The sequence below is a fragment of the Fringilla coelebs genome (assembly GCF_963513975.1).
Source record: "Fringilla coelebs genome assembly, chromosome: 11".
Taxonomy (NCBI): Eukaryota; Metazoa; Chordata; class Aves; order Passeriformes; family Fringillidae; genus Fringilla; species Fringilla coelebs.
The window spans coordinates 12,707,716-12,731,152 of record NC_140037.1 but is presented as its reverse complement, the minus strand read 5'-3'; the positions used below and the strand labels follow the sequence as shown (position 1 = coordinate 12,731,152).

Here is a 23,437-nt window from a genome sequence, read left to right as displayed (position 1 = left end):
ACATCTAGGTTTTAATTTCTGGGACCTACCTAAGTTAATGTCTTGTGACAGTGCTGATTAGAATTGCTTCGCATTTTTAAGCCATAGCATTCAATCACTATTTAGCTGATGTCATGAATTGTTAGCTATTTCATAAACATTTTCTTTGGATTGATGGCATTGAAGTAGGGCAATATTTCTGCAGTGTGTTTTGAAGTCTGCTTAAAACAACAGAAAGAAGAAAATCAGAAGCTTAGGGTTATGGAGTCATCGAGAATTATCTATATAGGTATCAGAGAGAGTCTCTTCTCTCTGCATTTTCCCAACCCCCTTGTTGGAGATGAATTTTGAAAGAGTTTGGTAGAAGAAAACCCAGTTTACCTCTCCAGAACAAGGAGGCTCTGAATCCAAAGGTGCCATAGCTGTTGTGACCCCTTTGTGCTGGTAGCACAGACAGGCACAGCTGCTTCCTCTGCTGCCCAGAGCTGGCAGACACCCCTGTGCACTCCATTCCCTCAGCTTTGTTCCAGGGCTAAAGGTGCTGTGGAGCACCTTCCATAAACTGCCTGAATTCCAACTGGTGAATTCCAGCCTCATGAATAAATCATGAATGCCTATGTGAGACAAAGTATGACAAATACATTAGCCTACCTTGAGGATTACTTTTTCCTTTTGTTGTCTGTACCTTCTGTAGGTAATAGTGGATTACCTGGTCCACCAGGACCTCCTGGACCAGTGGGGCAGAAAGGCATCAAAGGTGAAGCAGGTCTGCCAGGTCCACCAGGAACACTTGATCCCAAACAGCTGGGAGCAAAAGGAGAAAAAGGAGAGCCGGGTGTTCCAGGTAAGGAACTTTGCATGTGGGTGTGGGGAGGTGCTTTGTCCTCTACACATAGTAGTGAGCTGTGACTAAATCCATTACTATTCATTCTTACCGAAAAAAATCAATTTGGAATATAGATGTGGTTTAAGGGTCTTGTATTTAGGCTTTTTTTAAAGGGATCTTGTGACCAAGTTCCTCTTTATGATTAGTCTGCCATGTCCTTGCTCATTAGCTGTTACTATTATTTGGCACATGGCAGTTTTGTCATAGCACTAAGGTGCTTTCAGCAGGATTACAATTCACTCTTCTAGGAGTTATTCCTAAGCATGAGGGACTTTTCATAGCTGCTGTCCTGCTGTCTCAAAGGTCCTTCAGTCTTTGCCACGTAGGATGAAGCTGCTCAGGTTATCTTCTCATGCACCACCTCTCTGTTCTCCCTTTGTGTGTCTCTGTACCATCCATGAGCTGAATGTCATCTTTGTGTGTATTTCTGCTTGGGAAATTGGCAGCCTGGAAGTCTTTTTCAAGTCTGTTCTCTCATTCTTTCTGGCCTCTCCCTCCTCCCCCACCAAGGGTTCTGATGTCTCCTTTGAACTCTTAATTTAGTCTTGAGAGGAGTAAAAAATATTCTACCCTAGAGAGAGCCAGAATGCTTTTCTCTAATGTTGTCCCAGCCATTATTGTCCTAATTTACCTATTGTATTAATTTCTCACAAGCCTAGATAGGTTCCTAAGACTTTTTTTTTCTTATCCTGTGGAAGGCAGGTTTAACTATGTCAGCAGCGCAGCAGAAAGTTCTTATGAGATAACAGCCACATAGAATTCGTAAAAATCTGCTAAAACACCTGCATTATTTTTTATAACATATCAGTCCCAAAGTGATTTTGGTGTAGCAATGTAATTTAACTTGTATATAAATAATCTGGATGAATGCAGAGGTTAGAATGGAGTCTGCTTGTCCAGAAGACAGCCCTCGAATGAAGTATATTGGCATTAGTCATGAAGTTACTTTTTTTCTCTACTAATTATGTTGCTCTGTTCCTGTAGTAATTTTAAATTTTCCAGAGCAAATATTTTGTGTTCTTTAATGCTTTTCTTTGCTAAGCTAGGAAGAATTATATTTACTGAAGAAAAATCCCTATTTGATTTTTTTACTCATCCATAGCTACATCTGATCTCTTAAGGTAAAAGAAAATGTACAGCAGTAGTGATAGTAATAATAATAAAATGTCTTTTTCCCTTGAGGTATTCCTGGTTTATCAGGCCAGAAAGGTTATCAAGGTCTCCCAGGTGACCCAGGCCCACCAGGACTTAGTGGCCCACCAGGTGTGCCAGGATTGCCAGGTCAGTAAACAAGGCCTCAGCTGGACAGCTTTGATGAATAAAGATTTGCATGTGTTTTTATCATGGAGTTGGGATGTTAATCCATTTATATCTAAACTAACCTTAGGGATTTGCACTTAAAACTGCAGCACAGTTTTGGGGCATTTAAAGTCATTATCCAAACACATGCTTGAAGCCCTTTCCTTCAAACAGACACAAGAGCAGGTTTTAGCTGATCCCATTAAAGATTAAGGTGTCTTTCAGGATGACTGCAAAAGTACTTGCTGCTTGAGGAAGCAACATGGCTGCAGAACCTGCCAGCAGGACTTTAATTTCATATGTTTATTTCATATATTGCTAAGCCTTGTATTTTTAAAATGGCCAAATGGATGTATTGCAAAAGCTGTCTGGGTGTCAAATATTTGCTGTAAAGAATTGCAAGGACCAAATAAACAAATTCTGTTTCGCACCACTTCTCCCTGCAGCTGTAACAATTTATCTGAGATCTTGAGTCCTTTCTTGCTGTGTCTAATGTAGGCCTTGCTTTAAATATTTTGTTGGGCTTAGGGAATATTGATAACATCCAGGACTCAAACTAGTTTGGGCATTGTAGGTTGCATTTAATTCTGTAAAAGAAGTTCCTGAATACTTGTTGCATATAAGATAGATGTGTTCATTCTGCAGAGGAACTCATGAGACCGTATCACACCTGTCAGTGCTGAATCCTTTCAGATGGTGACTGAATCCTGGACTGAGATTTGACCTATTTCATTAGACTTATTTCAAAACAAATCACCAGTGGCCCTAATCAAATCTTGGCTTGCAACAAAACGAAGGTGTTGAATATTTTACTACAAATAAGTGTGGAAAAGCAAGTAGGAGCAGTATGCCTAAAGCAACTCCAGATCCATTGCTTGTAATCAGATGATAAGCATGTTCCTATGAGAATGCTTGGATATCAGAAACCTGTAATTATTGCCATTAATTAACTCAATCACACCTTTCCTAGGCATCAAGGGAGACATGGGGCTTCCTGGGCAGCCAGGACCAACAGGACCTCCAGGATTAAAAGGAGCTATGGGAGAGATGGGTCTTCCAGGTTAGTTTCTGTGCTTGAATTTCACTTCATTTGGGCCAGTGTTCTCCTTTTATATACCCCAAAGATAACTCTGCTTGTATCTAGCATGTAGTAATAGCAATAAAAATGCATGCTTTATGATTGCATAAAGCCCTACGTACATAATGGAGATTTTTAGGTAATTATTTTAGTTTGGTTTTAAAAGTAAAAAAAAAATTAGGTATTCAAGGCCAGCCAAATTGTTAGGCCTTCCTAGTTCAGTTGCTATACTTTGAATGATTTCTATAAATTACTGCAGAAGTTTTATTTATATTTTTTTTAATTTCATTTTATCTTTTGGACAGGTCCCCCTGGGCTTAAAGGCAGCCAAGGACTAGCAGGACGTCCAGGGCAGCCTGGGCCTGCAGGATTTCCTGGACTGAAAGGGGAGAAAGGTGACCCTGGTCTTTCAGGCATTGGTATTCCTGGTCCCCCTGGACCAAAGGTACCTTTACAAAATCCTTCAATTGAAAATTAAATGAGGAAATAAAATTTTGTGTTGATTTTTTTTTTCCCCCCCCTCAACTATTACTTTATATATACTAAGTATAACTGTAAATATGTATATAAATATATTAGTAACAAGCAGGGTTGACTTTTCAGGTGAGATAATTTCTAATTAAGGTGAAAATATTTATATATAACTTAATCAGGTTAAAGCAGAAGGTTGCTTACCATACTTTTCAAGGTGGATGTACTTAGTAGCCTGATCTTCACTGTGACACTTTTGTAGTTGCTAGGGATTTATACAATTAATATCACTGTCCCCCTGTCTAATTATGTAGTTAATTCCTAAAAATTTCAGGCATGCGTTTAAGAACAAATTACTAATAATATAACGTGGTTACTGCTGCTTAAAATTTTAAAGTCTGTGTGAAGTATTTTAATTAATATTAACTTATATCATCCTATCTGCCACCCACAAAAAAGTGACAAATAGATCTTCAGAATGTCTTACAGTCTGCATCATCAGGGGGTAAAAATCTCTGATCCTCCTGGAAGAAAGGAAGATACTTTTTTCTTTAACATAGGCTAGTTCTGAGGGAAAACTGTGATACTGTACACAAAATTATAGGAGAAGGCTGTTGAAGTCTTTACTATTGCTGGTTTTGCTTCATTTTGTGTTGAGACAATTCACATTAACTGGATATGCCGGGAGGTGTACACAATATGCTTGTGACCTTGATTTGATGGTAGGATGGGGAACATACAATAAGGGATTTCCTATCTTAAATAAGTCTGGGTTCTTATTTCTGCTTAATGTTTTCCAGGGAGATCTTGGCTTGCCTGGATACCCAGGTAGTCCAGGCTCTAAAGGTATAGCTGGAAATCCTGGTTTGCCTGGATTTCCAGGCAGTCCAGGTGCAAAAGGAGAACCAGGCCTTCCTGGATTCCCAGGTAATCCTCAACAGATTTTTTTTTTTTTTCATTTTCCCTCTTGCTAATATTGATATGAACAGCTAAACACAGTGGGTAATTGGAGGAGACTCCAGCTTCTCAGAGTTTCTGTCCATATGCTGCTTCTAAGCTTTGTGCTGTTGGAATTGTCACTGCAAAAGTGTGAGAATGCCTGTCTTATGAGTGCCTTCTGAAATTGTTCCTCTGCTCTGAGGGGATGGAGCAGCTGTGTTAGTTAATACTTTCCATAGCATTCACTCTTACCTCCTCTAACACAAATAGTAGGGTTAAAAAAAAAGTATCTATATTTTTTCTTCATGAATCAGTAAAAAAGTGCCATCCTGGAAAACTTAGCAGTTTTTTCATATCATTTATTGTCAAAAAAAAGTGTTCTAAAGAGAAATCTCTGAAATATAATTAAATTAGGTTTTGCACTTTGTTCTTTAAAAAATATTAATAGTGGTTGTTCACAGGTGTTTGTCAGGTTTTTTATTCAAAATTTAAAGAAACAAAGTCTTTACCCTGGCTGCTTTTACAGCACTAAAGGCGGTTTTACAAATATGCTTGAGATGCTTTGATGTAGAAAATTAGGGAATTTACAACTGTGGTTGTGATAGCTCAGAAGAAAACAAAACCTGACCATGAACCTGACAGTTTTATCCTCTGTTTCATGTCATGCCTAAAAGACTGAACAGCCACAAGGTGTATTGAGACACTGCCTTGGTCGGACTCAGGTGCTGGTCAGAGCAAACATGCAACAGATCAGGTGTTTCTCCTGCCTCCCGCTCAGCTCATGCTGTAGGGGTGAGAATCCAGTGTAAACTCTAAGACCATTTTTACTTTTTCAGGAAGGGAAAAGAGGATTGGGGAAGGACTATTCAATCCCAGTTCATAATGCTTTCAATTTGTTGTCAAGCAGAAACGTCTGTCTTTAAAATGGTAACTGTTGAGTTGCTGTGTCCTTGGCCACGAGCGCTCACCAGTTAAGAGGAGGCTTGAGAGTAGCAGTTAGGGCAGTTGTACCAGTATGTTTTGTTTCTGTGCATTCTTTGCTTTCTAATTCATCTCCTTGACCAACTTTAAATCTGCAAAATGAGCATAAATACAGTATCTTGGTAGAATTAGCTCATTTGTTACTTAGGGCATCTCAGATTGTAGCATTTCAAGATCTGCTGAAAAGTCAGTTTTGTTCATTATTTGATTGAAATGCTTGTACTTTACAGGAACACCAGGAATTCCAGGACCAAAAGGTATTGAGGGCCCTCCAGGTAATCCTGGCCTGCCTGGACCACCTGGGCCAGTAGGTGAGCATAGACAGTGCAGCAGAGATCAGCTGCTTCTGTGAAAAACATAACACATGAAGGCACTTCCTTTCTTACCTTTTTAGCATCATGGAAGTATATATATATGTACATGGATGCTGAAACACCTTTGCACACACTTAATTCACTGAAATTAAACAGCAAAGAAACAAATTTTAATTTTATTTTAAGGACTTGTATTTGCTGTCAATTCGTTAGCTATTGAAACAAGAAGTTAACTGTTTCTGTACTTACCAGCTTTATTTATGCTATGTATTACAGTGGTCTAACCTGTTTTTATGGGAGCAAAATCCTAATTTATTCTAAAGGGAAGCATTATATTTTTAGCAAACAGTGACTGCTTGAAAAATCACAGGCCTAAAAGTCTTTTCTGAATTGTCAGGGAAGAAAGGTTTAATTTTAAGTTTACACCCTTGTAAATCTTTTATTGCATTACCACACCTTTAGGTTCAGATAGTGATGAAGGGAAGGCTGGCTTTCTTTACTGCAGTTTAGGCAAGACTGTGCTGATGTGTTCCATCCCTGTTTTAGGTGATATTGGTCGTCCTGGCCCTCCTGGTCCTTCAGGGGAAAAGGGACAACCTGGTCGAGACGGTATCCCTGGACCAGCGGGTCAGAAGGGTGAACCAGGTTAGGTGTCCTTCCTGTTTCTTTCCTCCTCTTCACTCTGCATTGACATGTTTTGCTTGCTCTATTCTTTCTTTCCTGTAATTGCCCTTACACCTTCAAAGCTGTTCCAGTGGTTCCTGGCTGCTGGGTGGCTCACAAAGGATGCTGGCAAGCTGCCAGGGAAGCACAGGACAAGAATTCAGCCAGCTCTCCTGCATTTCATTACCTGGCTTTAACACCAGCCCCTGTTCCTGTATTCTATAGTAGCTATATTGCTTCAGCTCAGTTACACAGTGGATGAACAGTGTAATCCCTGCTCTAAAGATAGATCTTCAAACAAAAATGCAAACATAGTAACTCCCAAAATCTGAAAGAATGTGGATTGTGAGGGGATGGAAACAGTTATGAGAGTTAGGGATGCATTCAATGGCAAACACTCCAACTTTGGGGAATACTGGTGAGTGAATGAGAATCCAAGTCATCTCAAGGAAGCACTTATTTAGATGAACTGCACTTCCATTGTTCTAAGCCTCATATTCTCATTACTGGACACCTGGAAGCTAAATATTCATTTTTGTCTAAATCTATCTTTATTTTCAGGTCTACCAGGTTTTGGGCGTCCAGGACCCCCAGGACTCCCAGGATTATCAGGTAAAGCATTTCTGTTGCCTTTGTTAAAAAGGTTCAATGTAAAATACATTTACATGCCAAAAACAAGAAGGGTATGTTGTTTTTCTGTAGCAAATGAATGCTATAGCTACAAGTAATTTTTTTTCCTCAGCAGACTGTTTTAAATTAACCACAGCAATAAAGACATTTTATTACTGACCACTGTATTTTGTAAATTAGCCATTATGCAGCCAGAATAAATGCACAAGAGCAATAGCCTATGCATTGTGTGGAACTTTGCTGATTGCTGTCAGTAAATAAAGCATTCGTACAACAGATGACAAATGAAGCTGCTTTGAAACTCTAGGTATTTGATACATTGTTCTTCTCTGGTAGCATTAAAGCTCCTAAATTCTCCAGGCTTATTTGAAAATTTGCAAGTATGTCCTAATTTTCAGCAACATCTCAAAAAAAGGATGAAGTCTTAATATTGACAGGTTTCTTCACAGAAAGCCTTATTTGCAGGCTTACAGTCTCCAAGGACATTTATGCATCACTGTCAGCATCACTGACTTAGGAAGACTTTAACATGTTATAAGCTATGGTGCTTTCTCCTGCAAGGATTATTAGTCCTCACTCTTTTCTGAATATTAGACAATTTTACCCTGTCTCACCCTGCAAAGAAGGGGAGTTGTGGCCAGACTTGTGCCTTCTGCAAGAGAGAGAAATGGCTTTGCAAGTTGGTTTTTGGGCTTTATATAAATTGGTAACATTATTCACAAACATGACTTTTTACAGGGCAAAAAGGAGAGCTGGGGTTACCTGGCCCACCGGGACCCCCTGGACTTCCAGGACCAAAGGGAGAACCAGGTTTCCAGGGATTCCCTGGTCTGCAGGGTCCACCAGGCCCACCAGGAATACCAGGGCCACCTCTGGAAGGTCCTAAAGGTAGCCCTGGCCCACCAGGTGTTCCAGGAAGGCCAGGTAAGAGCATGATCCATACCTGTGAACATCTGCCAGTACTTTGATATTTTGCTGGTGGGTCATCAGCCTTTAATTGGCTCCGTTTATTTGGATGGATAAGGTGTGTGGGCAACTAGAGAATTTTGTTGCCAAAAAACCCCAGTATCTATAAATGAACTAGCCTGAGTTTCTCTAAATTTCGGATGCCTGGCAGCAAAAATCAAAGGCGTTCCCCTGCGGGAGGTTCTCCGCATGCTGCCCCAATAATCCCTCACAAGCACGGTACGGCCTCTGCACATCTGAGGCCTTTGCAGTGTCACGCGATCAGCAAACGTCACCGCACACAACAACCAAACATAACAAGCCCCATCATTCTAAGAGTCATGAAAATCAAATTCCCACTAGCATCCCAGCATGGTCAGATTGGATACTGCTCCTCATCTCCGGGCCATGTAACACAAGTCATTGCTCCATCGTGTCACGTGGCTCCCGTGGACTCCGCGCTCCATCGTGCCGTGTTCATCTTTCCATTCCATGTTTGCATCTTATTCCTGCACCAACTAATTCTGGGAATGAGAAAACACTACACTGAGTTAACATTGCTGAGCAACTACCTGGCCTGTGTTAGAAATTGATTTCTATTTTGTTTTATAAAATGTTTATTTGCATTTAGATACGGCTCTTGAAAAAAAATCCAATTTAAATGAACCTGCCACAGCTCCAGCTTAGTTCTGGATCTTTAATCCAGAAGTACTTTGCTACATCTAAGATTCATCTTAAATAACAGGCTTGATAGTCTCCCTAATAGGGAGACTGCTTTCCAAGCAAGCCATTGGTTGATGACAGGGATTTTTTTCCTTTGCAGATTAATGGTGAAGTAATATTTTTGTTTATTGCCCTCAAGATATTCTTTAAATAAGACTTTTCTGAGGAAAGTTAGTTTTGAGATAGTACATTTGTAAAATAGCTGCAACACAGATGTTGTTGATTTTTCGGTATCAAGGGAGAGTTTAGCTTTGCAGTATACACTTGAAAAGATTTAAAGGTTCCCATTTTCCTCATGCCTGCTTCTGACACAAGAGGAGGCAGTCATACTGAATAATGTTTCTTTGAATGGAATTTTATCAAAATATTTTCCCTAGAGGTGGAATTGAATCATATGTTATTATCAACGGCAATGTGAGTTTTTCTTTTGCAGAGTAGGCTATGAACTCATATGCCCTGTGTATTTAAAAAATGAGTCATTATAAACATTGGTTTTAATCTATAACACCTTAGAACTGGGATGCTGTTTGCCAGTATAATGCAGTTTTCTTTTAGTGCCAGTAAAAATACTTCCATTGTGTTTCATCCTAAACCTGCTTTGTGTGTGACTGATGTGGAGCAACCACCCTATGGGTTAATAATCCCCAGCCAGTCACAATGTCTCCCTGGTTTCCTATTTGGCTGGTAGAATGAAGAGTGCATGCCTTCCCCCTTTTCCCTGGAGGAACTGACTCCCTGCTGTGCCCCAGGGGCTCTAACCAGGCAGTGGAGCATCCCTGCAGCATGTTTGTAGCCTCAGTTTGCTTTGGACTTTCTGTTAATTCTTCTGTTTATAGAGTAGTGCAGCAATTAAAATTTTGGCCCAGGACAGTGATTGGTCCATTACAGTATAGACTTTAATTTTTAAAAGTTTCTTATACAGAGGATATCTCCAAACTTTAAAGAAGTCTTTAAAAGTGCACCAGGCTAAGCAACCTCTGAGGTGTAATAAAATACCAACTGAGATCTCTGCTCTGCTGTAGTGTTGGGGTTTTATGGAGCTGCTCATCTGTTCTCACTTCCCTGCCTAAATCAAATGTTTACTGATTCTGATCAGCTGGGAAGGTGGAGCATTGGTGGGACTCATTTTGTGCAGGTTTATCAGCAGAGGAAACAACCAGTGAGGTTCTGCTCAGCCATGTTCTCTCTCTTTTTCTCTTTCTTTCTCTTATTTCCATTTTTGTTGCATGCAATGTATAAAGTGAAGCATTTGTTTTGCTCAGTTATGTGTGAACTAATGTGGATAAACCAAACTATTATTGCAGTTCTGGTACAATCAGCACTCCAGCCTTTTGTTTCTGATGATAACAGAGTCTATTGTTGGAATGCTGATTTTGTAACATTTCAACATAGGGCAGTTACTCATAAAAGCAGCTGTGTGGCTGTCAAATTACCCCTTCTAGGGACAGAAATAAAACCAGAAGCTGTTTGCGTGTACTGTTTGTTGTTGACTTCTGGGTATATTCTAAGATTAGTAAAAGAGATGAAGTCAAACATGATGTAGCTCTCTGATTCTAGTTGAGTTACCCCTAAAATAAACATAGATGGTGTTGGCATAGATTTATTAATTCATTATAAAAAAAAGCCAATTTCCAGGGCAACAGAACACTGCTGTTACTCCACATGTCTGTTTTCCTTGCTATGAATAATAATAGTTTGGTGTTTTGCACACTGTATGTAAAGGAATATTGAGCTAAATCTAAAAAGAAAGGTTTAGTTGAATATGTTAGTTTGTTGATATTTCTAACAATTTTGATGTTTTTCCCCTTGTTCTAATGATGACCTTGGTGAATTCTGACCCCCTACTCCCAGGTCCCTCAGGTTAGCCCCGTAACTGCAAAATAATAACTTTGCATGAAAATGAATGTATTACTTTTGTAGTGTCTAAATGTAGATATGCAGAGTCATGTTTCAGACATACCTTTTAATTTGTGGTGGGGAAAAAAATGCTCAGAGTTGGCTTTCAGCCCCCTCTTCTATGTTGTTGTGGGACTGACATTGGAAGGACACAGTTTCTCTGCCCATGGTGGAAGTCCACGTGAGTCTAGATTTGCAAGGCTTTTATAAAGTGTCCCCAGCTGTGAAACTTGTTTTTAGCTTTTTTTTTTTTCCTCAGTGGAAACAATATATTCTGATTTTCAGCTTTTTTTAAAAAAGCACATTGCACTGTCCTCCCATGACTTGCTGCATAATTGTGTGTTGCAGCTTGGGCAAGTCACAGTAGTAATTTTTGTAGCACCTGCTACTGTTGATTTTGGACATTCTCAACTGACTTAAATAAATTAGATGCTTCTTTTATACCAACAGTATCTGTAGGAAAATTTATACAGACTAACAGTGATGCTTTAGATTCCCAACTTAGAGCCTTTAAATTTTCAGTGCAGAGAAATCCTTATTTCCATTGTTTCACTTCAGTAGCCCATTTAGAGGAAATGAGGAAAGTTCTTCCTTCCACAAGTATTTAATAAAAATAAAGCTCAGCCATGTCCTCCCTGGCACTAGGGCAGTGGGAGAGAATTGGTGAGACATTTATTGTAACCTTAGTATATCAGCATGGAGCACAAACTGGCACTTGGGAAGATTTTAACATCTGTGTCTAGACTGAAAATGACTTGGTATATCTATTTAATAATAATGATGTCTTTAGGTTTTGCTATGATGACTTTTGGGCAGCAAAGAACTGTCATGAAAATTTAATAAAGTAATATATTTTAATTTTCAGCCTGCTGTCCTAAGCACCACAAGGTAGCAAATTTGGTAGCCCCTGATGTTTGAATCCTATCTTTATGCAGCCATGTCAAAAAAAGGAAATGTGCCTTTACCTTTTAATTTAACTGTGGTCACTCAAGCAGTAACCACGCTTTCAAAGAGAGCTGCCATCACGGGCTGCTGAGAGGAACTGAGCAATTGTATCAAGTCTTGTTCCACCCTGTGACTGTGATCAGTCAGAATTCAGTGATGAACATGTGTAGGACTGATTTATAAATCATAGCAAAACTTACCTATCAGTGAAATACAGTTTATAAGTACTTAACAGTAACAATGAAATGTCCATGTCATTATTTTTAACGACTGTATTACAGTTAGTATTTAAAATAATTTACCAAATATGTAAGAAATAGTGCTGTGAGGTAAACTTGTGTATTTATTGTAGTTTTTAGCTGCAAATTGCATGGTGATATGTTATATATTTAAATCATTTCACTGACATGAAACGTGCAAGTGGCACAGGAGCTAAAATGTATATTAATTTAGGAGCATCATAGGGAACACCAGCTTATCTTTTGAGAGAGGGCATTTAAATCATTTTTCTAAGGATGTTATCACGTGCCATTCTCCATATAACCTTGAGCAAGTAAATTAGCATCTTGAAATATTTTTATCAAGACAAAATAATGCCAACAGTAAAGACAACAAATTCTAAATTTGCAAGTTCTGCTGTGTTTTTGCTTACAGCATTTGCAACCCTGTTGATCCGTGTCAATCCTGCTTACAGTTTCAAAGAGGGCATAAGCCTGCTTTTCAGTCCTGGAATTGTATTCACAGATAGTTGAGGCTCATACCTGATTAGTGGTGATAAGTCCTCCTGTTAATCACACTTCTCCCCTGCCCAAAGCAGAATTTTGCACAGGAGTAAGCTGTAATTCACAATTTACCTATTTGCCAAGCTCTGGGCCCTGTGAGGCTGAGTACTGTCAGTGAAATGGTTGCATAGTCCAAACCCTGTTGTGAGCAGGACTAACCATTTATAGACCTTAGCTGTAATGTTAAAGCAATAATATGTTCTCTAGTGAAGCTTTAAGTTTGCTGTTAAATGAAGTGTCAAATTAGTTTCAGTAGAGCCTAGTCACCAGAATAACTAGTATCTGAAAATACCTGTTTGTGTATTCATGTGTGGTTTTATGCATGCATGTGGATTATACTGTAAATACAAAATATGCTGGTGAAATGGGTTGTTGTGTAGTGTATATGCTGTCATCTGTACTATTTCTAACTAGTAATCTTGTTTTGTACTGTGTGATGTCTGACCCTTCTAACATCGATCATTGGGCTTTGGTGAACTCTGATCCTTCCAGGGCCTCCAGGTTAGACTCTTAACTCGGGCAATTTGTTTTACTGCATTGCACTTGATGTAAGAGAAACAGATGTTTTCCTGTAACTCTGTGATTGTCTTTTTAAGGGCTGTGGTTACTCTGCAAACTGTTTGTGTTTGATTAGCATGCCCTAGATGGTAACCTGGTATTATTTTGCATGTGTACAGTACCAGACCAGTATGAAAGAGCAAAATGAACACAAAAAATCCTTGCATGATGGGATGTTTTCTGTAGCTGAAACTGCTACAGGATATATGTGAAATCTGGTACAAAACTTCTGTTGATTTAAAAAGGGAAGGAATTGTATACTCAAATTTGCATGCAGAAACACAAATCATCAATTTTATCCATTAGGTATAGATTATGAGGATGTCAAAGGAGATGCCAAGTCATTCAAGGTTGCAGGAGGACTAAAAATCCAGCACATTGATAAATGTTGTTAGATTTGTACTACAGGAGAGAATGTCATAGCACTGTCCTGCAAAAAAATCCTTTTGTTAATCCAATTATGAGCTCTAACTTGTAAAATGTTATTAGCTGTTCCGCACTTACTTACGGTTTATTTTGCCACAAATTAATACTGGTTACTTTCCATTTAGAGGGTGGGACCAAGGTGGAGGTCTCATCTTTGAGTTCCCCAGATATCAGAGTTTTATACCCACTGCTTTGTTTTGGATTAATCTGGCTGTAACAAAGGCAAAACATTTAAAGACCAGCCCAGTTTCTCTATTAGATTTACACAGTGTAAGTCTGCTAAAGATTAAAAGAAATCAGTTGCAGAGAGAGTCATTCAACATAAGGAAGTTTCTGCCACTCATGTTATGTAGGCAAGGTAGAATGACAAGCTTCCTGCTGCCCAGCAGTCAGGAGACAGCACTCGTGTGCTCCTTAATAGGTATGTCAAATTCTAACAAGAAAGCAGCACTACAGTGTTTACACTGTACTGTGCTAGTGTTGAGACTAGCTTACAAGAGGAATTCAGGCTGTTAAGAAGCACTTAAGACATGATGAATGTAATGCAGGTCAGCAGAGAGGATATTTGTACCATCTAATTTTGGGTTTCTTGGCTCCTGGTAAAGGCACTGGTCTGGTCACCAGTAAGCTGCTAATGCAGGTGAGCTGCACTGCCTTCTGGAAAGACCTGCTTCATCAGCTAGATAAGGGGCCTTGGTTCCCGAGTTGGGTAGTGCAAATAATTCCTCTTACTTGTTTTCCTTTTAGTTTACCCTGAATTTAGCACTGAAATAGAGCTGGAAAGTTAAGCCAATTTTTTAATTTTTTTTTTTAAAACACTGAAGGCACAAACTTGGGGAAAATGAATGATATGTACTGATGTGTGCATATTTGTTCTGCAATGTTAAGGTCCACCAGGCCCAGAAGGTCCACGAGGGCCACCAGGCAGTGGAGGACTTAAAGGGGAAAAAGGGAACCCAGGTCCACCTGGCCCACCTGGCCTGACTGGTCCAAAGGGAGATCAAGGACCACCTGGACGCCAGGTAGGACAAGAAATGGAGTTTTCCCCTAGTTAATTTTTAAATCAAATAAAAATGGAATATATTTGGGTGGAACATGCAGTTTAACATAATAAAAGCCAAAATGTGGTAACTAGCACCCTGTCTTGTAGCAAGGGAGTAGATCTTTTCCTCAGCTATCCCCCAGTATCTAGGCAGGATGTCCCTGCTATATTCCCATGGGAGCTGGAGCTGTCCATGCAGCCTCGTGTTCCCACTGTCACTGCCAGCCCCCGTGGCCTCAGCCCTCCACAGCCCCCAGTGTGCTTTGTTGTCCCCAGCCACCTGTTCCATCCTGGTTCTCTGGAACTGCTGAGCTGAGGGAATAACGTGAGGCTCTTCTCTTCAGGGGGATCCTGGTCGTCCAGGTCTGAATGGAATGAAGGGTGACCCCGGGGTTCCAGGCGTTCCAGGATTCCCAGGTATTTCACTGGCTATTCCCAGGTATTTAACCAGCATTTTGAGCAAAACCTCCAGACACAGTAAGAGCCTGTTTAGGCCATTCCTGCAGCGGACTTTGTAGAACAGCACCTTCTTTCACTGGGTAACTGTGTCAATTTGATGTTTCAGGTATGAAGGGTCCCACTGGACCTGCAGGACCCGCTGGCCTCACGGGCAGCCAGGGACTGCCAGGCCCACCAGGTAGGAGTCCAGGGTGGTGGCACTGTCACTTTTGCTCCCTGTCAGTAGAATTTGTTACATAGATGAGTTGGTCTCAGCCAGCAGTCAAAGTGAAGTGAGCAAGATCTTCAGCATAATTCCAACCTGTACTTTTCAGCCCCTACAAGTAATTCTAATATGTTTTGTACTCTGTATCCAGTCCATATGGATTAACTCCTCTGAGGGGGGTCACCAAGAGTACTTTTTTGTTCTATGCATGCAGTTATTTTTTCTTGCAATGATGGAGCTCTTGGCTGCTGATTTTGAAATGAACTGTTTCTAATGCTGTCTTCCACCTTGGTTTATCTAATACCAATCTTCCTTCTCTCAGGTCCACCAGGTTTACCGGGTACCATTGGACGAAGTATTGTTGTCAAAGGTGATCCTGGTTCCCCAGGTCCTCCAGGACAGCCTGGGTCCAAAGGACCACCTGGATTGCCAGGGCCACAGGGATTGCCAGGTATGATCCAAGAAATGTATCTGAGTGCAGGTGGCAGTGCCAGTGCCATAGCACAGGCTGCAGTGATGAGTTACTGAGCTCAGCAAGGGGCAAGAGAGAAATGCAGGTTAACAGATAAACACAGGATTCCACCATACACATCTGACATGTTCTTCTCTTATGTGTCTGAAAGAAGCAACAGATGAGTCACTGACAACTTGAAAATTTATGTACTGAGATTTCAAGAGCTTTTATTTCAGTTCTGCTTTTGTGTGTTCTAGGTCCAATTGGTCTTCCTGGTGACCCAGGGAGAGATGGACTTCCTGGTTTTGATGGTCCAGCAGGACGAAAAGGAGAGAGAGGTCTTCCAGGCCAACCAGGTAGGGTGTTGATGCTGTGAGGACTCACTGGAAAAAGACTCTCATTTCTGAATGGAGGTTAATACTGGGAAGTATGATCTTTGCTTCATATGAATTATGATAAAATCATGATTTTAGGATTTTCTTTATGCAGAAATATTACAAACACCTGAACATACTTTGATTTGGAATATTCTCAGCACTAACACATTGCTGGTCATTGCTGAATAACATTAAGTGCTTTACCTCAAGCTTAATGGCATCCCCTTTGCAGCACAGATGATGCAGAGGAGATAATGCAGATTTTAAAAAAACTGAAGAGAGAGATTAGTAAAATAACGCTTATTTCGCATGGAAATTATGAATGGGAAAAATAGACTTCATAAAATAGTTTCACTAAAGTCAGACACTGGACTACCATTTAGGTACTGCTTAGAACCACTGAACTAGGATTTGAGAAATCAGACAAGGCACTGGGAAAATTTTCTAAAGGTAATAGATATTAAGTAGCTCTCTATTGCAACTTGTGAGAAAAAGTATTAGAATTAAAACAGTTAAAAAGAATACAAAAATCCATAACACCTCTTTTTCCTTTTTGTCTGAGCAGCTCTATGAAATCTGTTAGCATTATTTTAGTAAAAAAATGTAAATAATGACTACAGATAACAGTCTAAATATTTGTAGTTCTATTTCCTGATATTGCTGTTCAAGAACAGCCTTTTCTGATACATTTCTCAGTTATTTGACTCATTTGTGCTCACATTCAAGGCTGTTCTAGCTTATTTCCACTTTCAGTAGCCTATTGCAAAACTGGCAGCAGCTTTTCATTTTGATGGGCTTTGGCTCAGGTGTTACCACAGCATGGCCTGGACTAAGACTTGCCCCTGTTTCTGGCTCTGCCATTTATTTATTTTGTGATCTTGAGCAAGATATTTCAACGTTATCTTAAGCTGCACACACAGTTACCGTTTGGAAGTGGGAAGATGACTGAAGTAATTCCAGTGGCTGCCATGTTCTCTGCAGTTATCATAATGCCTGACAGCCCTGAGAGTGTTTAACTTCACAATACCCCTACAACACAGAAGTTCCACTGTTACAACCATCTACAACAATCTCCCTGATTCAACCAAGCTTAAATGAAAAAAATAAAAAAAAGGAAGACAGTGTTAGCAAATACCAGGTGCCCTTACACAGAAGCACTCAGTCACGAGACCAACAACCTTCCAGAGCTATGTTGGTCCTAAAAGAGCAAGCAATGGTGTTAATCAACACTGTGTGTTGTGTTTCTCTCTTGTGAACAGGTTCACGAGGAATACAAGGACCTCCTGGTCCTGATGGCTTACAAGGCCCACCTGGTCCTCCTGGAACAGCTTCTGTTGCTCATGGATTCCTTATAACTCGGCACAGCCAGACCAGGGACACACCACTATGTCCACAGGGAACATCAAGAATATATGATGGATTCTCTCTTCTATATGTGCAAGGAAATGAGAGAGCACATGGCCAGGATTTGGGTGAGATATTCTGTATGCTCTCTCTTTAAGAGGAAATGTGTTGTAGCTGCTTCTTCGAATGCTTGGGTTCTCTGAAGACAGAGCAGTCTTGGAGATTTCTAGATGAGGATGGGGATTGCATGCTAAGATCTGCTATCTCCAGAGGATGCACATTGTAATTCAGGATGAAGGAATGTAAACCAAAATGGAGAAGTGAAGTTTTTCCCCCATGTGACAATCTGATAGCACTGCTGTGCACTCACAGGAGGGAGAGGAAGGATCCACAAGTACTATTCTGAAAGAATTGCTAAAAAAAGCAATGAAGTGAAAACTTTGCTGTCTGATGTGTCTTACTCTGTAGGTACTGCTGGGAGCTGTCTTAGACGTTTCAGCACCATGCCCTTCATGTTCTGCAACATCAACAATGTTTGTAACTTTGCATCAAGGAATGACTATTCCTACTGGCTGTCAACCCCCGAGTCGATGCCGATGAGCATGGAGCCCCTGACTGGGCCAAGCATTCAGCCCTTCATTAGCCGGTGAGGCACAGCAGGCCAGCAGCTCTGCTTTAGTATCTGGAGAAACAGTACCTCTTACCCACGTGTTTCCAATATGCAGCTTGGGAATTAAGAGATTCGTCTGTCGTGTTTTGTTCTGGGAGAGACTAGAAAAATAGGAGTTTTTTTAAGTATTCATTGTCTGCAGAGGTTCATCTCCCTGCAGCAGGGATAAGAAGAGGCTGTACAGCTTTTCTCAAACAAGCAATCTCTCTAGTCAGCAGTGTGAGATCACTGTGGACAGGAAAGAGAACAGGGGAGCCATTGGCTTTAGGATTAAGGCACTCACTTGGGGACTTTGAGCTTCCAGTTTTTGTTTCAGGGACTGCTTCAGTATTTTACCCAATGTAGTGAAAATAGAAACAGATTTGAGCTCCAAAATACTCTTATTGCAGTTATAAAATATGTGAGAAGTAAAAGTCTAGGTTAATAGGTGAGTTTTGTTCCCTTTTTCAGTGTAAGAATTTTATTAAGAATTCTACGTACTCCTGTTATATTTTAACATCACGTGTTTCTCTGCTATTCCCCTGTGTCCAGATGTGTTGTGTGTGAAGCTCCTGCTATGGTGATAGCTGTCCACAGCCAGACCATTCAGATCCCTTCATGTCCTCCAGGCTGGGACTCCCTCTGGATTGGTTACTCTTTCATGATGGTAAGAACTGCCTCCTACTCCAGGAGCAGCTACTGCCTGCCCACCCGTGTCCTCAGCTGCTTTAGGACACTGATAAGAACTGCAAGGGTTGTCATTTTACCTTCAGCCACTAACCAAGGTAGCCAGGACTGACAGTACACAGATCCCAGCAGCACTGGCGTTTATGGAGGTGTCTGACACTGCATTATCTCTGCCAAGAATGAACAGTGACTTTTCAGTAGCTGACTGCTGTGCTATTCAGGTCTTAACACCTAAGATCCTTGTTTGTGTCCTTCTTCCCTCCACTAGCACACGAGTGCTGGAGCAGAGGGCTCTGGACAGGCCTTGGCATCACCTGGCTCCTGTTTGGAAGAGTTCCGCTCAGCGCCGTTCATCGAATGCCATGGCCGGGGCACCTGTAATTACTATGCCAATTCCTACAGTTTCTGGCTGGCAACTGTAGAGGTGTCAGAAATGTTCAGGTAAGAAAACCTGTTTCTTGTCTATTGCTTTATTCCAGAATGAATGCTTTTGAAACGGAATTTATTCCAAAGATCAAAAGATATTTGTTTATAGGGATATAGGGAAATAATTTAGCTTGTTTTCCCCCTCACAACCAGTTTTTCAAGTGTTTCTTTGGTAAGCCTTTAATATTATGTGAAAACTTGCTAGGGCACATTCTGTTTTGCAAGGAGCCAGATTCTTTTTGTGTCAGCTCTCATTCACATTTTGTTTTAGTACCTCCTCTGAAAGTAGTCTTACTGTGTTTGCTATATTTGGAACCCAAAAGAACAGTTTTGATTTTTTTTCTTGCCAAACCTTTCAATAAACTCAAATATTTGGAAAGGTGGCTCACAGATATACAGGGGATAGGAGTGATGGGCAAGATCAACTCTACTTAAATCTTTTGAGACAGAGGTTCATGAGACTTGTTTTTAAAAATCTTGTATGAAGAAGTTTTCCTACCCTCCATGGCCAGCATTTTCATCCACACTTTGCAGAAGGAAACAGGATGAGATGATATTTTGGCTTCAAGGAGGCCAGTGGCCATTGTGTTCTCAGCTTCTCTGCAGTCAGCCTTTCAGCTGGAGTCTCTCAGCTCCTCCAACTTTTTCCCTTTCAAGTTGAGTAGCAAATAATTTCTTCACTGAAGAATCATGTCCTTTCATAGAATAAATAGCTACTGCCCTGTTTGTGTGCTGATAAAAAACCTCTTAATATTCCCACTGCCACCTAATTGACAAGTGTCGCTTTGTGGCATAGGGCTGGCATTATGCTCTGAGCAGTGGTGGCCCCTAAGTTGTAACACCTACAGTCAGGGTACTTGACATGATAATTCATCACTCTTCAATTTTCTGGGTAGCTGATTATTAGTAATTCACCAGTGAAAACTTCCTATTAGTAACTGCCACGCACCCTTGAGATTTGTCTCTACTGTTTTGTCCCTCCCATTAAAGCAACTTCCTTCTTCATTCTGTTTTTTAAAGAAACTTTTAAGCATTTGACTTGTGTACACACCTATTACACTAATTGCATTAATCTTCCATCTTGTTACCCTTTCAAAATAAAAATAAATTATTTGGTAAAGCTACCACTTAAATGCAACTCTGACTGTAGCAGTACTTTTGGTGTGGTGTTAAAGTACCCTTCAACTAAAGGCCGAAAACAGACCCCAGATACAGTCTCAGATGTGCACAATTCACTTCCCTTTGGGTTGTGTTTGTGCTCCATCATCTGCCAGACTGAAACAGGTGCTTAGCATACCTTGGGGACACTGACACAACTGAGCATCTGTCACCTGCTGCTGGCAACAGACAGAATGAGCCCTCTTACAAAAACTCTCAAATTCAGGATTCATTCCCTGCTCACATACTTAAGTTTTATATGAAACAATGAATTCAGTAGAAGTTGAACTGTAAACAAAGAAAAACCTAATGCAACCTTTCCTTTGTGTCTGTCAACCAGCAAACCTCAGTCTGAGACACTGAAAGCTGGAGACTTGAGGACGCGGATTAGTCGTTGTCAAGTTTGCATGAAGAAGACGTAACATCTTGGAGAATGTTTTATAAAACAGTTGAAAATTCCTAAGATGCACTGTCTTCCAGCTGCAACAATGGTGCTACTGTGCAGAAAGAATAGAAAAAACAAATCCAAACTGTTTTAACCATGCAAATTCAAGTGTACCTCACTCATGTGCCAAACTAAGGGTTGTTCAGTACGTATTTGACAACAGCACTAAGATGAAAGAATTGACCTCTTGGAAACAGAAAAGAACACTTGAGGTTCACAAAGGATCAGAAGATGAATTTTTTCATTTCTCTCCCTGTACCAAAATGGCACCTTTTTGATCAACCAAGAGAATCAAGAAGAACACAACGCACTGAGCATGTTTAAAATAACAAGACTGCAGTTTTGAAAAACATTTTTCATGGTGCTACTAACCCTACTGTATTTTTAATATGAAATTTTAAGCTTATTTCTCTTTGTAAGTAATGAAATGTGTATATTGTGTAAACACCTTTTTAATCTAAACTTTCAGTCATCTAGAAACAAACCAGACTGATATAAAAATCCTTATGTCTAAAATTAAAAGATAAGACAGTATTTTATTATGAAACTTGTGGTACAGAGAGAGTTTACCCCTCTTATGCCAATTTATTCATTTAATTTTTCATTTCCTTCCTCAGTTGCCAACCTGATATATTTGGGGAATGCACAATTATTCTGAAGTAATTTTGATCAGGGTTTTAAATGTTGTACACCATACTAGCAGTGGTTTTATCTGTGCTTAGAAAATCCAATCCACTTGAAAAGGGGTTTTTTATCTTGTGAAAATATGTGAAATTATTAGCCATATTCTATATCCTTCTTTTAAGCATACAAGTCACATTCACATTTTAGTAATCAGTTTGGTTTAACCAAACCTGTCCTTTGGAAATATCCAGTTACCAAAGCATTTAGGATGATGCTTACATGAAACTTCAGCTCTGAAGTGATGTCGTAGTGATGCCAAAATAGTATACACACTAAGAAACCTTCTGAATAAAATAAAGCATAAGCTGCTGGAAACCTTCCTATTTACAAATTTATCTTTTAATCTTATGTGAATTTATACACATCCACAATGTATTCACAGTATACAGCAACTCCTGTGTATGTATAGTTCACATAAGGCCTTGAAAGATGGTGCATGCAGTCTTTCTGATGTCAGTTTGTAAGAATCCTCCTATGTATGTCTAAAGAGTGTCACTACTTGTGCAATAGCTGAAAAGTGATCACTTTTGTATGCATGACTGTTCAGCTTCTATGGTCAAAGCGTTTCATTTACCCTCGTGTATAAACAGCTCCCTGACAATGCAGGACTCTGTCAAGTGACAATACCTTCATATTTTCATTGTAGATTGCCACCTCGACTATCAATACAACCTAACTTGTGAATTAACATACTGCTCTATACAGGTGATGTGTATTTGTTTATTGAATACTGTTAAGTAATTTATCTGCTAATGGCTTTTCTTACCTTCCAGTTGTCCCTGTAAACATGGAGCATCCGACATCTCCTTGTTTTACACATTTGACAAAGACATAGGACTGGTGACTAAGCAGGTGGCAGTGATATACAATGAGATTGGTGCTGATTTCTAAAGCTTTCAACTGAGTATGAAACTGAAGTTCTTTAGTTTAAAGTGCAAAATAATAATAGCTTTGTCTTTTTTCCATTAGCTGCAGTTATATCTGTTGGTAGAGAGTGGGAATTCAGCAATGTGTATCTTTCAGCTCAGTTTAGTTTGGTTTGCTGATGCATGTAGTAATAAACTGAACCTGCTGCTACCTCCAAGTCAGGAACTTGTTACCAAAGCTGAAATAAAATAGTCTCTTCATGTAAACACAAGCCCTTATCTTGCTGCTGGCTCTGCAGAAATCTAAAATGACCACAGCAGCCAATCCCTAGCCCTAAAACAGCAGAAAGTGGATGCTAAGGCCAAGGAGCTCTCAAAGGAAAGGGCTCTCCCAGCCTTCCCTACCAGCACCCCATCTTGTGTTTACCAACACAGTGTTCAGATGTGGGGACATGGAATAGAGTGGACCATGTTTAGTAAACCAGTGCATAACTGGTGCTTCTTTGTAAGATCTGTGCTTCTCTTGCAGCAGGTAAAACCAAGACAGGAGATCCTATTCCAGGCTAAGGTACAGAGGTACTAAGGTACAGTATCTAAACATACTCAGACCTGCTGGTCTTGTGGCAGCTTCAGGGCCCAAACCTGTGAGATGACCAGAGAAAAGTAAAGCAGCTGTGCTTGTGACAGCTCTGTTTTCTGTTCTGTCCCTGCAGCTGTGGCCCTGACCTGGACAGGAGTCCTGAACCTTAAAGAGCTTCAGGCACAGAATTCCAAAGGGTGACATTTTACTAAGAGAAAAGTGGTCTAGACATGAAGGAACATCTTTTATTTTGAGATCTGCAGCAGAGATTCAAGAGATGTTGGGTTAATTCTCACCACACCTTCTGTGCCTTAGAGCAGGTAAATCACTTGACCTGTGTTGGACCGGAGTTACTGATCGGTAAAAGAGAACACGGTTATTATTCTCTTCTGCTTCTTGATGCTTAGACTGTAAGCTCCTTGGGGCAGAGACATTGAGGGGGCTCAAATGTTGGTTGGGGCCTCTAGGTGCTATCCATCACTATATAAACATTAAACTACAGGTAAAAGTTTGTGTTTGCAGCTTTATTATTAAAAAGGAAAACAC

The 23,437-nt window shown here is 40.2% G+C and overlaps 1 protein-coding gene across 1 annotated transcript in view; it reads left to right on the top strand.

Moving 5' to 3' along the window:
- COL4A5 (collagen type IV alpha 5 chain) overlaps positions 1–23,153 on the top strand; it is a gene marked incomplete at its 5' end in the record, with an annotated part of 73,017 nt that extends 49,864 nt beyond the window's left edge. The window contains 19 exons of the mRNA XM_084212799.1: positions 674–823; positions 2,048–2,146; positions 3,135–3,224; positions 3,548–3,687; positions 4,514–4,640; positions 5,864–5,944; positions 6,494–6,592; positions 7,172–7,222; positions 7,979–8,164; positions 14,404–14,537; positions 14,902–14,974; positions 15,123–15,194; positions 15,544–15,672; positions 15,933–16,031; positions 17,312–17,524; positions 17,865–18,042; positions 18,598–18,712; positions 19,001–19,173; positions 20,657–23,153. Coding sequence (XP_084068925.1) covers positions 674–823; positions 2,048–2,146; positions 3,135–3,224; positions 3,548–3,687; positions 4,514–4,640; positions 5,864–5,944; positions 6,494–6,592; positions 7,172–7,222; positions 7,979–8,164; positions 14,404–14,537; positions 14,902–14,974; positions 15,123–15,194; positions 15,544–15,672; positions 15,933–16,031; positions 17,312–17,524; positions 17,865–18,042; positions 18,598–18,712; positions 19,001–19,173; positions 20,657–20,738 — 2,291 coding nt within the window. The 3' untranslated portion in view covers positions 20,739–23,153. The remainder of the gene's footprint in view (positions 1–673; positions 824–2,047; positions 2,147–3,134; positions 3,225–3,547; positions 3,688–4,513; positions 4,641–5,863; positions 5,945–6,493; positions 6,593–7,171; positions 7,223–7,978; positions 8,165–14,403; positions 14,538–14,901; positions 14,975–15,122; positions 15,195–15,543; positions 15,673–15,932; positions 16,032–17,311; positions 17,525–17,864; positions 18,043–18,597; positions 18,713–19,000; positions 19,174–20,656) is intronic.
- Between the last annotated feature and the right edge of the window lie 284 nt (positions 23,154–23,437).